The sequence below is a fragment of the Falco biarmicus genome, chromosome 1 (assembly GCF_023638135.1).
Source record: "Falco biarmicus isolate bFalBia1 chromosome 1, bFalBia1.pri, whole genome shotgun sequence".
Classification (NCBI taxonomy): Eukaryota; Metazoa; Chordata; class Aves; order Falconiformes; family Falconidae; genus Falco; species Falco biarmicus.
This window is the reverse complement of record NC_079288.1, coordinates 83,105,845-83,118,192: the sequence shown is the minus strand read 5'-3', so window position 1 is coordinate 83,118,192 and position 12,348 is coordinate 83,105,845. Positions and strand designations below refer to the sequence as shown.

The 12,348-nt window shown below is 45.7% G+C and overlaps 1 protein-coding gene across 3 annotated transcripts; it reads left to right on the top strand.

The window, feature by feature from the left end:
- The first annotated feature begins 814 nt into the window (after positions 1–814).
- CD8A (CD8 subunit alpha) lies at positions 815–8,823 on the top strand. Of its 3 annotated transcripts, XM_056347498.1 has the most exons (7): positions 824–1,265; positions 1,348–1,550; positions 2,097–2,465; positions 3,041–3,124; positions 3,632–3,748; positions 5,366–5,396; positions 7,899–8,823. In XM_056347498.1, the coding sequence occupies exons 2-7, from the start codon at positions 1,505–1,507 to the stop codon at positions 7,951–7,953; spliced, it is 702 nt and encodes a 233-aa protein (XP_056203473.1). In that variant the 5' UTR covers positions 824–1,265; positions 1,348–1,504; the 3' UTR covers positions 7,954–8,823. The 3 variants fall into 3 exon arrangements, with proteins under 3 accessions (XP_056203465.1, XP_056203457.1, XP_056203473.1); XM_056347490.1 differs by lacking the exon at positions 7,899–8,823 and having other exon boundaries at positions 815–1,265; positions 1,388–1,550; positions 5,366–7,891; XM_056347482.1 differs by lacking the exon at positions 7,899–8,823 and having other exon boundaries at positions 815–1,265; positions 5,366–7,891.
- Positions 8,824–12,348: the final 3,525 nt, after the last annotated feature.

Genomic DNA, 12,348 nt, shown 5'->3' with positions numbered 1-12,348 from the left:
GCTTGTCCCATCATAAAGGGAGGATGAATTCTACTTAGGATAAGGAGAATAAACTGCCCACTGAAACCAGCAGGAGCCTACAGAAGTAGCAATCACTTGATGTCTCATCTGGACATAGCTGCAGTGTGAAGAGGTGACATGTAGCTCAAGACAGATGTTCACATTTCCTTGACAGGATTCTGAGACCCTGCCTCTTGTAACGTTATTTAACTGACGAAACCTATTTGCTCTTTATTTTGACAAAATCTGCTCTATTTCAGGGAGATATCACAAGTCTTCCAGCCTCATGAAAGTACGAATTTCACACATCTCAGTGGGCCTAACAGCAGCTTTCCTCACTCACCAACATGCTCTGATGCCCAGTGAAATAAACCAGATCCTGAGCCATTTTCCATCACTCATCTCTAAGCAGCAGCCACAACAGTAACAGCATCAAAGTCAGCAGCACCTGGTTTCTGACATGCACAGGACAAGGGGGCTTTCTTTGCAAAGGAGTAAGAGAGAAATACCTAGCACAGGAAAACAATCAACAGGAAAGCCAGGGACTGCCAAACAAAGAAATAAATAACACACCATCCCAGCCCTTCACAGTCTGGTGAAACTGGTGCTATTGTATGTGCAAAGGTCCAGGAAACATCGCCCATACCCATGTGTCAGTGGTCACCTGGAGGCAGCGGCGAGGGCCCTCTCCATTAAAGCATACAAGGGCTTTTTTTGGCAGGGCGGAAGACGCTGTGGTTAGAGAAGAAAACCACAAGATGTAAAAAACCCCAAAAGAATGCATACCTCTGGGGCATGGGGCTTTCTCAGTGGGTTTCAGATCACAGACCACCTGCCTTGCACAAAGAGGCTTTTGCAGAGCAATTACAAAGAACAGCAAAGAACAATTGAGCACCTGAAGAATTCGGCTGCATGTCAGCAACGTTTGTGCTTGGAGATAAATAACATGTATGGATATGTGTTATGAAACGCCCATGTCCTGCTGGCTGGCTAACAAAATACAGCGTGCTCTGCCATTTGCACAAGAGCCTTTGAACGCACGCAAGCAAAGGCAGCAGAATCCCTGCCAAGCAGCACAACCTGGGGCCTGCAGCCAAAGCACAGGGCTTGTCCATGACTTCTGCAGAGCTGGAGCCGCTGTGATCCCCCCACATGCTGGGAGACGGCAGATTGCGGTGGCTGATCCTACCTCAGGCACGAGCATCGCCAGTCAATCCCCAGCAAAGTCATCAAGGCAAAAATCCTTGACAGACCGTTAAGAACAGGTAACAATCAATGAGCCCAAATTCTGGGCTAGAACTGAATTTTTTCAGAAATCTTTTTTTTTTCCTCCTCGTTTTGTCACAGATGCTGTGACATGTGTGTCAAAATCACCTCTTTACCCAAGAGGGTCCCGGATGACATCACATCCTCTCCGAAGAGCAACGCAGCCTCCCAAGTCAAGTGAGGAAGATCAGCTCTGCTCCGCTACACCATCCCCAAGGACAGCCACCCCTAGGAGGAGATGACTGGGTCTCCTGCGCTGCTCCTTCTGCTCACTCTGGGGCTCTGTGAGTATGGATACGGGATTGTGCATCACCTTCACTGGGAGGGGCACGGAGACTCCTTCACCAAACCCAAGAAAACGGGACTAAATAGTTCAAGGGAAAATGAAAAGCAAACCAAAAAGGCTCGCTTTGAGGTTTACTCTGTAACTGTGGGGATAAAGGCAGCATGGCCCCAGCCAGCATAGGGAAGCCAGAGGGGTGGCTGCAGCATCACATGCCCCGGGAAGGGAGCCTGGTCAGAGAAGTGGTTCTGGAGGGGAGGAGGAAGGGGGAAAACAGGGGGTTTAGCAGTCTGTGTTTTCAGGGAGTCACTTCAAGTAATCTGAGAAGGGGTATCAGCCCTGAGAAGGCAGCTGAAAGGGCAGTGCCCACCTTTAAAGCCCAGGTGGCTGATTGCCAAGCACCCCACACACACCGTCCCAGCAAGGACTCCAACAGCACAGTCCTCCCTCTGTATTTGACCTCACACCTTGTGGACAGGGAATGAGGTGTGCCTGGAGGGGATGCGGCTCGTCCCAAGCGGTTTCTGCAAGGATTTCTCTCCCACAGGCTGCCCCAGGATCCATGGCCACAGGTACCAGATGACAGCCACATTTCGCAACAGCAGAACCACACACCCCCAGGTGGGACAGCGGCTGGAGCTGGAGTGTCAGACCACCAGGGATGACGGTAGCATATTCTGGATCCACCAGGACAAGGGTGGGACCCTTCACTTCATCGTCTTCACCTCTTCCCTGAGTCAGAACAACTTCAAGGGGAACACACCGATATCCACACGCTTCGAGGCAAAGAAATACGGCAAGTCCCACCATTTGGTAGTGAAGTCTTTCTCGCCACAGGATGAGGGAAACTATTTCTGCCTCATGAACATCAACAGAGTGCTGTACTTCAGCCCTCCCCTGCCTGTCCTCTTGCCAGGTCAGCAACACCTCCACCCAACTTTGCTTAGCTCTGCCAAAATGCCCAGGACCTCTTACCCCTGCCTTTTTTAATCACTGCCCTCTCCCACAAACCCCATTTTCCCTGCTTGCTTGCACGAGGCATCTTGTGACCAATGTACCAGTCCTCCTGCCAGAGGCTCCTGCCTTGCCCTCCCTTCTCATGGTATTGCTCCTGCCCAAAGACAACGATGATCAGGCAGACCCAGCATTACCTCCCCAGCCCCACTTCCCCAACCCATTCACAGCTTTGAAGGGATAAGACTAAAGCGGAGTACACCACCACCTCCTCCTTCCTCACCTCACATAGGTCCCAAAAGTCCTACCAACCTCAGGGAACTTGGGCTTTCTGAGGATGGTGGCAGCTCCTTACTGGGTCATGGGAGACCCTCTTTGGGGGAGTCACCGTCCAAAACGGGTTCTGTGAAGTCCCCTCCGACCTGAGCCCTATGCTGGCCACAGCAGCAGCTGTGCCCTGGCAGGGATAGGAGGGCAGAAAAGCACTATTTTATTGTATTACCCTATATGCTGTATTCATCTTATTTTCACTTATAGTTGTCACCACCATCACCACTGTGGCACCCACCACCCAGCACAATATCACCGAGAAGGACCCCTGCCTGAAGACCCGGGATCCAGGTAGCCGAGCTGCAGGGAGGGAGAAGGAAATTGCTGGGCTCTGGTCCACTGATACCGAGGGGGATCCTGCAGGCATTTTCAGATGGGGAAGGGGGAGCGAGAATCCTTTCTCAGAAGGAATAAATTCCAGTGCTTCATCCCACGTAGGGAAGGCTAAGGATGATGTAAAAAGGACGAGCACGCCTCACATGTGGCCGCACTGGGGAGAGGTGGAGGAAAGACAGACAGAGCCTGGGGGGCTGGGGCTGGTTTTATCCTCGGCGGGGGACACGAGAAAACTTTTGGCTACTTGTGCTCCCTCAAGTCCCCAGGAAACTGCCGAGAGCAGCAGCACTAACAGGGATGGATGCTGCGCTTCCAGGCATCGCTGGTGGGGTAAGAGGAAGCCCTCTGCTACACCACCATTCTCACTGAGCACCAGCGGGCAGGTCCCTTGGCTCCAGCAGAGCTGGCTGTAACATCAGCTGCGAGCACCTGGTGGACCTTTCCTCTTTTCTGTTCCTGCAGAGACCAGCAAGGAGAAAGATCTGAATTTCCTCTGTGACATCTTCATCTGGGTTCCCTTAGCAGGCACTTGCCTCCTGCTCCTCATTGCCCTGGCAATCACCATCGCTCTGTGTCAACGTAAGAACATTAAGACTCACCCATAAAACCTGTAGATATTCCTCCAGCCTGAAACCGCAGCCCTGTCCTTCAGGGGAATGGATCTTCTAGCTAACCCCTTTACGTAAGCATCAGATGAGCAGGACACGGTCAGTGCAAGAGGACCACTGTTAATATCAGCCTCTGTAGTTTCCTCAGCAGCAGGCTTAGGCCGAGAAATAATTATCCACTCAGAATCATACAATCACTTAGGTTGGAAAAGACCTTTAAGGAAGAAAAAGAGATTATAAATAGAGAAAACTTGGCTCTACCAGCCTTGACTTGGTGCATCAGAGGCCAAAAGTACCAGAACCTAAAAGACTGTGACAAAATAGGGCAAACATGCTCCAGCATGGGGCTTGCAGATCCAAACGCTGAGACTCCCATTACCAGCTCGGGCTGTAACCATACTAGCAGCTTAATTACACAGGTTCAGGGACTGCTATGGTTAAAGCAGTAATGCAGTTAATCTCTGGGTAGGCAAAAGTCCCTTGGTGAAATTTCATGTTTGAAATGTCTTTAAGTCAGCTTGAGCAAGCAGTGAGTACAAATGCATTTAAATCAATTTAATGCTCACTGGAATCAGTTTAACTTTCTGATACCTCCAAAAGTTACACTGATTTCATTAACCCGGCTCAGCTCATTTGCCCAGAACACCAAAGAGTTTTACTGTTGAATTAACCTAACTAAAGGCTTGCCTACCCCACATCCTGGAGCTGATGTGAATTTACCAGCTAATCCAGTTAAAAAAAAAAAATAATAATAGTAGTATGATTTTTCAGCAGTCCTCAGCCCTGAAAAATCACCATGGTCTACAGCGATAGGAAGGAATATGTGACAAAACATTGATGAGCCACAGCCAGAAATCAGCCTACTTGAGGGAAATAGCTGATGATGCCGCAGAACGCCCAGCCTTGGTCCAAATTCCTTCTGAAGTCACCAGAAGCCAAGAGACCTTCACATGCACTGGGATTCTCTGGTGACCTGCAACATCATTATCCTGCAAACACCGCTCAGTGACTTATTTCTGTCTTTTAATGTTGATGTCAATGACCACTGAAAAGCCGTTAGCTGCAATTAATCTCTGCTGCAGCAGACAGCCTGAGCCCTTAAGGACAGATTTTTATCTTGTGCTAAAATTAACAGGTGGACATTGTATTTTGCCAAATACATCCTAAAGTAACAACATAGATATAAAATGGGGAAGAGTATCGTTCAACTTGGTTGCATGCTGCACAGCTTCATCACCACTCGCCTGTTGTAGCAATTAATTGCTGCCAGTGGATTTTCAGCAACATACTGAAGTCAGTTGAGACAGCAAAAAAAAATATAACACAGTCAGTGGTCCCAGGCTGACCCTGCTGCTGTTACCCACAGGAACATTTAATTCATGAAAACGCTTCAGTAGACTGCTGGGGAAACGTGAGCTGCAGCATCGCCCTCTTGCGTGGCTTTCCTCAAAAATAAACTTGATTTACCTATTATTACTCTTAAAGATAGCAAGTTGCTAGGGAATGCCAGCCCTACCTCACTGCAGTGTTTCTTCACTGACCTCTGACTTGGTATCTTAGAACTAAAACATTTTCTATTTTATTTTAGAAACCAGAAGACGGAGATGCAGATGTAAAAGGTTAGTGACAAATGTTGACAGTTCTCTTTTAAACATGACAGCATCTCACCTTCAAGCAATAAAGCAGGCAGGTGCCAAAAGTGACCTAAAAATTCTTCATCTGTACTCAGTGGATGGGAGGGGACTGTGTAATAAATTAAGGGCAAAAAAAGAGTGAGGAGATTCTCTTCTCCTGTGTTTGTTTTTTTAATGTTAATTCAAATCAGTGAGCACTGACACCACAGTAGATACTAAAAAGAGAGGTGTTTGTCACAGACTAAAAAAACTTTGTGCATCACCCAACACTATGACTAACCACGTTTGTGTGCTTCTCCAACTTGAGCCTGGGGGTGGTTGTATTTCATCCCTTCCCCTTCCTAAACGGTTCATTCGATTTCATCACTGGGCCTTCACGTTGTGCCCACTGATTAGATGCAAGTTAAGGCATCCCAAATCCCCCTCTGCATAATTTTGGACCAACATCACCGTGGCTTTATAACTCTATTACCCCAACAGGCACTAAGTAACAGGAGCAGAGGCTGACGCAGCCTTGGACAATTTTCCTGAGAAACAGCAGTGCAGATATGTATAGCTTTAGAGTTAACTACTTTCTAGAGCAGACAGGAACCCTTTTTTTTAATGCTTTCCCTTCTGCCTCCCCAACCCACCAATCACCCTGAGTCACCAGGAAAACACTTGCAGAACAAGAACTGCACTTTGCCAGTTTGCAAGAAGAAATCCTTTTGCCTGCTGCTAACATGCATTTTGCTTCAGTAAATCGACCCTCCCTGCAGCAGGTTCCTTCACCTCACCTGCTCTGCAGAAAACCGCTTCTGCAGTTTTGCAAGCCCTGTGCTGACAGTGCACCCTAGGGCTAGTGGCAAGAGTGCTCCAGCACCAAAAACCCCAGTACTGCTCAGGCCAGGCCAGCACTTGGAGTCATAGAGTAGTTTAGGTTGGAAACCTTCTCCAGTGCTTGATAGCCCTTTTGGCAAAGACGTTTTTCCTAATATCCAATCTACACCTCCCCTTGGAAAAGCTGGGTTGCAAGAAAGTTTGGAACAGTGTGTTCACACCTCTGGAGGAGGAAGCCGCCTTTTTGCAAATCAAGCATCTTTTAAATGAAATACATTCATGTTCCTTGTTATAATGGGTCTCATGGCAGTAGTTTTTAGTTGTCCAAAATTACAATCACTCAGAAAGAGCCTCCCTCCCCCTACATTAACAGAAAAAGGATCCCCTAGGATTTTATATCCTTTTTAAAGGCAGAACGCAATAGGAATCACTGGCTGAACGGTAACAGTGTTTAACGGCAGAGGCATTGAGTGGCAACGCCTTCTGCCCTTTGGGTTCAGCCTCCCTACGTATGTATCAGAATACAGCTGCACCCCCAGACACGCGCTTTCTTCTGCCTGTCTGAAAAAGGGAGCAGCCTGTCATTTTTAGGATGGGTATTTATTACGTTCAGTGCTCTTCCGATACCCGCCTGGCTTTCCAAGGGCAAAATGATAACAAAGAGCTCTTCTTGCAGCCTTCTTTAGGACTACACTCGCGTTCTTCACTTACCTCAATCCCTGTTGCCAGCCCTGTGCAAAGATGTTTTGTCCCTAAGGGGGGAAATAAAAAAAAATAAAACAACAAAAAACCACACGGCACAGCTCTTCAATTTTGTGCCGATGGAGTGGCTGGGTTACAAGTGCCTCAAGAAATCATCTCGTCAAGGACAGCTTTCCTTCGGCTGCACTAACATGACAGGGCTCTGGTTTAAGCAATTGTTGCATATTTAAGCTTTCCTTTAGAGAGGAAGTCCCTGCTGCTCTGAGCAGTTCCTGCCTATTGAAATGAAGCTCTTTGGAAGTTAATAGTGCAATTCACTCAATTAAAGAGCGCCTGAGGATCTGGCCTGGGATTCTTGCTGGCAGCTGAAGGATTCATTTTCCACCATAAATTAATCTTGAGTGAAAACGGGTGCCAAGTCTCCAATTCATTAAATCAGCACAAAGCTATCAGTTGCTGGAGACCAGTAACTTCTACTTCTTCAGGAGCACGCTGTCTAGAAAGCCTCCTTTTAAACTCCTGCAGGAAACTGCTTTCCAACAAGAAAAAAAGTCTTTACGAATTGATAACAGCTTCCCCAACTCCAAAAAAAGCCCTGAGCTCTTCTTTCCTCATTCATTTCTGAATGTGGAGAAAGGCTTGATGAGAGGACACGACTGTGCAGAAGCCAGAGGTAAATTCAAAAAAGCCTTTTTTGGGGGGTTGAATTTTTTTGTTTGTTTGTTTTTTAAATAAGTAATATAACAATTGATCACCAGCATATTTTAAGAAAGTCCTACTGGCTGTCACTAGTTGAAATATTAGCAGATCCTTCACTAGCACAGAGGATTTAGGAACACTTTGCAGCCTGGTCTTGGAGGTCCTGGGCTGCAGACCCAGGCTAAATGAGCTGACCAGCAGCCATATGTTAGTTGCCTTCTTGTTCCTTTCACATAAATAAAAAAAAAAAAACTTTTCTCTCTTTAGACCTGCAAATGGGAAGCCCAATGTGAAACCTAGCATGCCAAGCCACCATATATAAGCATCTGCACCTTCTGGATCGTCTCCTGGGAGCTGTCACCACATAAGCCCATCACCTATGTTACCTAGAATGCTACTACTTCTCATGCACTCTGCCCTGACAAATTCGAAAAGAAAAAAATGGAGCAGAGACACACAGACAGCAAGCAGGCACTTTTTCTGTGAACTGCACCTGAAGCACAGCTCCTTCCAAAACCTGAGGTTTCCAAATTAATTCCCAAGGCCCTCCTATTCCCACTGACAGGGCTCTGCAGATCAGGCAAAAGAAACCAGTCAATCCTGATGTTGTTGACAGCTGGCAGTGATAAGCTGATGAGAAATAAGGATATTAGCTGTACCCTTGCCCAAGGGTATGTGACATTCTGTCTAAAACACAGACAAAATTTGCATTTCCTACAAAATGACTTACACAAAAATGCCCTCACGTAATACACCCTCTTTTTGTGGTGACACGTATCACTTCGGAGTCCTACAGTTTCATATAATGTTATACAAGGCTGCACTGAGAAGATAAATTGGGATTTAATGAACCTTACCTTTTTGGTTTTTACAGTCCTGGGGACTAACATTTACCTTTTTTCTCTTGCTATCCTTGGTTCTGCTGCTAGCTCCACTTCCACCAATTTCAGCAGGAGTTTTGCCTGCGCAAGAAGGGTGGGATTTTCTGTCTTTCTGGAAGAAATAGCTGAGTGGTAAAAAACAAGTCTTTGTCACTTGCTTTGGTTAAGCAGGATTCGGCATGCTGACCTGGGACATGTGGATTGACTACAATGACTTCTGGGTTTTCAGCTCTGTATTTGATGTAAATATTTCCTTACTACATTTGCAAATTGGGTACAGAGTGAAAAATAAAACAATGTTTCTAGTCAGACTCAATGACATTTCTTTCTTTCTTCAGTTCCTAGTCTCAGAAAAGCTACGCTCCTTTGTGAGGGTAATAAATGAGGGTCTGAGGAAGTCTTCAGTAGGGCAAAAGGCAGTGATTTATATAAGAGCCTGAGCTTTAGCATGCCAGAGTTCAGCTTCCAGCTTGCCACAGCCTAAAGTGATCTAAAAGTATCTTCCCAGGGGCTTGCAAGATGGGCCCCATAGCACTCCTCCATCCCAGGGAAGTGCTGTGAAGGTGGCAGAGATAAACACTCCGGAGGTTCTGAGGTATTCTTGCCAAGGGGCTGATAAAAACCTGGGGGGAAAAAGAATGAAAGCAAGCCCTTGCTAGTCTCCTCCTCTGCAAACAAGCTGGGAAGGAGAGAAATTCACAGAGAAACAAAGTTCCTCCAAACTTAGCTTTTTGTAAAACTATGGGTAAAAAAAAAGGGGGGGGGACGGACCAGAGAAGTATATCTAAACAACAGCAGGCAAATACTGAACTACACATACCTACACACACAATAAAAAAAAATTAACAGAAAAGCCTTAACACTGAAATGTCTGTGAATTCGCAGCCATTAAGAAACACTGAGACACATTCAATCTATTAAGGGTGACCTCGTTCAAACCCCAGGTGCTAAAGCTGGGGAGATGTTAAAGCTGGGGAGAAGTGAGGGTCTTGCCACACCTGCAGTGCCAGACTGCCCCAACACAGTCAGCCTCATCACCAAGGTGCGGCTGCATCTTGACAACACCACAGAATCACATTTTGTTAATAGTGTGTGAAGGAGGTTCTCGACTACGTGGTGAGATGACTGCACTGGCTGCAGGGCCAAAGGCTGGAAGCTGTTACGGGTTTGTAAGAGGCACATGGGAGTCTGAGATACAGAATGACTTTCAAAAAGAAGTGGAAGGAATACATTCGCTCAAAGGTTGGCAGTTACCTAACTGCAGAGTTGCTCACAGCTAATAGTGGAACACCTTAAAACTCTCAGAAGCTGGTGGGCTAAAGGCAAACAACCTGGGAGTTAACACTTACTGGTGGAAAAAGTAAGAGCTGACATACAGTGTAAGCATAATCTCAACCAATAAAGAAAAAAGGCTTCAAGGTGGTCACTGAAAGCCCCATGGAGCTGAGCAAGGCATCAGACACCCCTACAACACAGAGCATCCAGAATCTGTTGCATTTGTTAGACACCTGCTTCTAGTCCCATTCAGTGCTTCACTTACTCAGAAATATTTTCTGAGCAATAAAGAGTTTTGAGGAGTTAAATAAGCTCCAGGTAAATAATACAGCCAAAACAACTCCAGAAGAGCCAACAGCTATACTGGTCAGTTAAATCACCTTGTCTGTCCACGCCTCTATTTGACAGATGACCTGTCACAGCAAAGACACGTAACCCTCAACCCAGACTCCTCAGACTAATGCTGTGGCACGTTCCACAACTGCTTGGAAGCCACCCCACAGACGCCATACCCTTGCTGCTGTTTCTGCAGCACTCGAGACAGAAAACCAGAGTAAGGCAAGGAAAAAACTACAGAAGTCTCTGAAAGAACAGTAAATAGACACTGAAATATGACCTTCCTATAACAAGGTCTCTTCTGATTCATCGGAAATTAAATTTCTTCGACATGTAGGGGCAGCGTGACCTATCCATCATTGCATTCCCATCCTGAGCCATGCTGAATAAAGTCGTGCATTTTTGCCATGGGAGGCCCACCACATCTGTTTGTGCTCCACGCTCCTGGAAACCTCCTGCATAGTTTAGAAACCTTAGAAAATACTGGAATTTACTCTCAGTTCAGGGCGAGGGGGAAAAAACTATCAAACAAAAGACCTGTGTTTGGGTATTTAGTTCCTTCCCCCCACAGGCAAATGTCTCACTGATGATGCTTAAGACTTGGACTGAGACACTGCATCTTTCCCCATCCCTTTGTTCCTTTAGCCAAAGTAAAGGAAAACCCACAGCGGTAACTTGGCATGTAGTGAGAAAGAAGAAACCAAGAGCAGTGTCACTAAGCCCGAAGAAAAACACGAGGCAGATGAAATGCAGGAGAAAAGGGGATATCCATTTCAAAGGCTGAATTCAGGTAAGCTTTGCTCAGCCCAGTCCGGGTCACAGCACCTGCCAGCCTCAGCACCGAGGCTTCTTTCTACTGAGCACTGGAACTGTGCTGTTTGGCTACATTCAAAATAACCCTCCGGGATGTGGAAAAATTCTTAGTTCTAATGCGCAATAGGAACTAGATAAACACTACCAGGGCTTTTACATTTGAATACACAGATACATCTGTCCTGCAAAAACTACAGGTCAGTGTGGTCTGAAAACACCAGTTCCTGCACACCAGCTCAGCAGGACTTGGTAAAAGCTTACAGTACAGCCTGTGAACAACTCCTACTTTCCGTATTTCCCTATAGGACTGCTCCTCTAACGCAAACATGGAGTCATAAAGGAATATTAAGTCACTCTTCTCTCATATATTATATATATCTAAAAGAATAGTGGTTTTCTAAAAATGTCTTTTTTTTTTTTAGTTTTAATTAAATTCAGAACAGTAATGTAACACTACATTACAGCTTTACTCACTACAGATTGTTGCTGCCACTCATTCTTTTTTCTTCTTGTTCTCAAAGTGCCTTTCCCTACACTGTAGTCTCCTAGTCACACAAGGAAATCACAAGGATTGGGATGGATCAAGGAGCATGAATTCTTTTCCTACTAGAGACAAATCAACCTCTGCAGCGATAAGCACAGAAAGGAAAACAGTACCTTGCCGCAGGCAAACAAACCTTGCAAGGAAAATCTAACCCAAACTTACTGTGTTAAACTCGGCAAGGTGGCTCTTGAGTAGTCACAAACAACTTCAACCTTAAATTTTAGCAGCAGCCGTCCTGTAAAATGTTACGAAGAAAGAACGAAAGCCACAAGAGAGAGAAAGGTCTAAGTTAGCAGCGATCAGAAGCACCAACTCATTATTGTAACACAGCTTTTGCTGCGGCTTCTACACACCTTAATTAACCAGACTTATATGACCATACAGTATTTCACTACGGAAACACTGATTTTTAGGAGTGTAGACTGGTTGTTCAGCCATGCCTACTTGCAACAGGTAGTGCTGAAGTCACTGCAGGAAGAAACTTAATTCAAAAATATTTCACAGAGCAGCTGATCATCAAGAGTACTAATGGGAGGTGAGGACACGAGCTTTGTGTTAGTGACCATCACAATACTACGAAAATGATCAATACCTTTTAAGACGAGAAAGGCTATGGACTAGTTTCACTTCCTACCATCTGTCTTTAAAGGTGTGATTATGTTTTAGAATGCAAATCAGACTTGAAACCCCACAAGAACATATCACAACAGTCTTCCCATTTAAGATCTTTACAAACATTAAAACTCAGTCTATTAATAGATGTAGAACTAACACTATTAACAAGCTGCTGCTATGGAAGTCATATTTCTAAACATCCATTAGCACCCATAAGCTAAACCAAACCTTTTATATAAATGTGGGCAAAAAG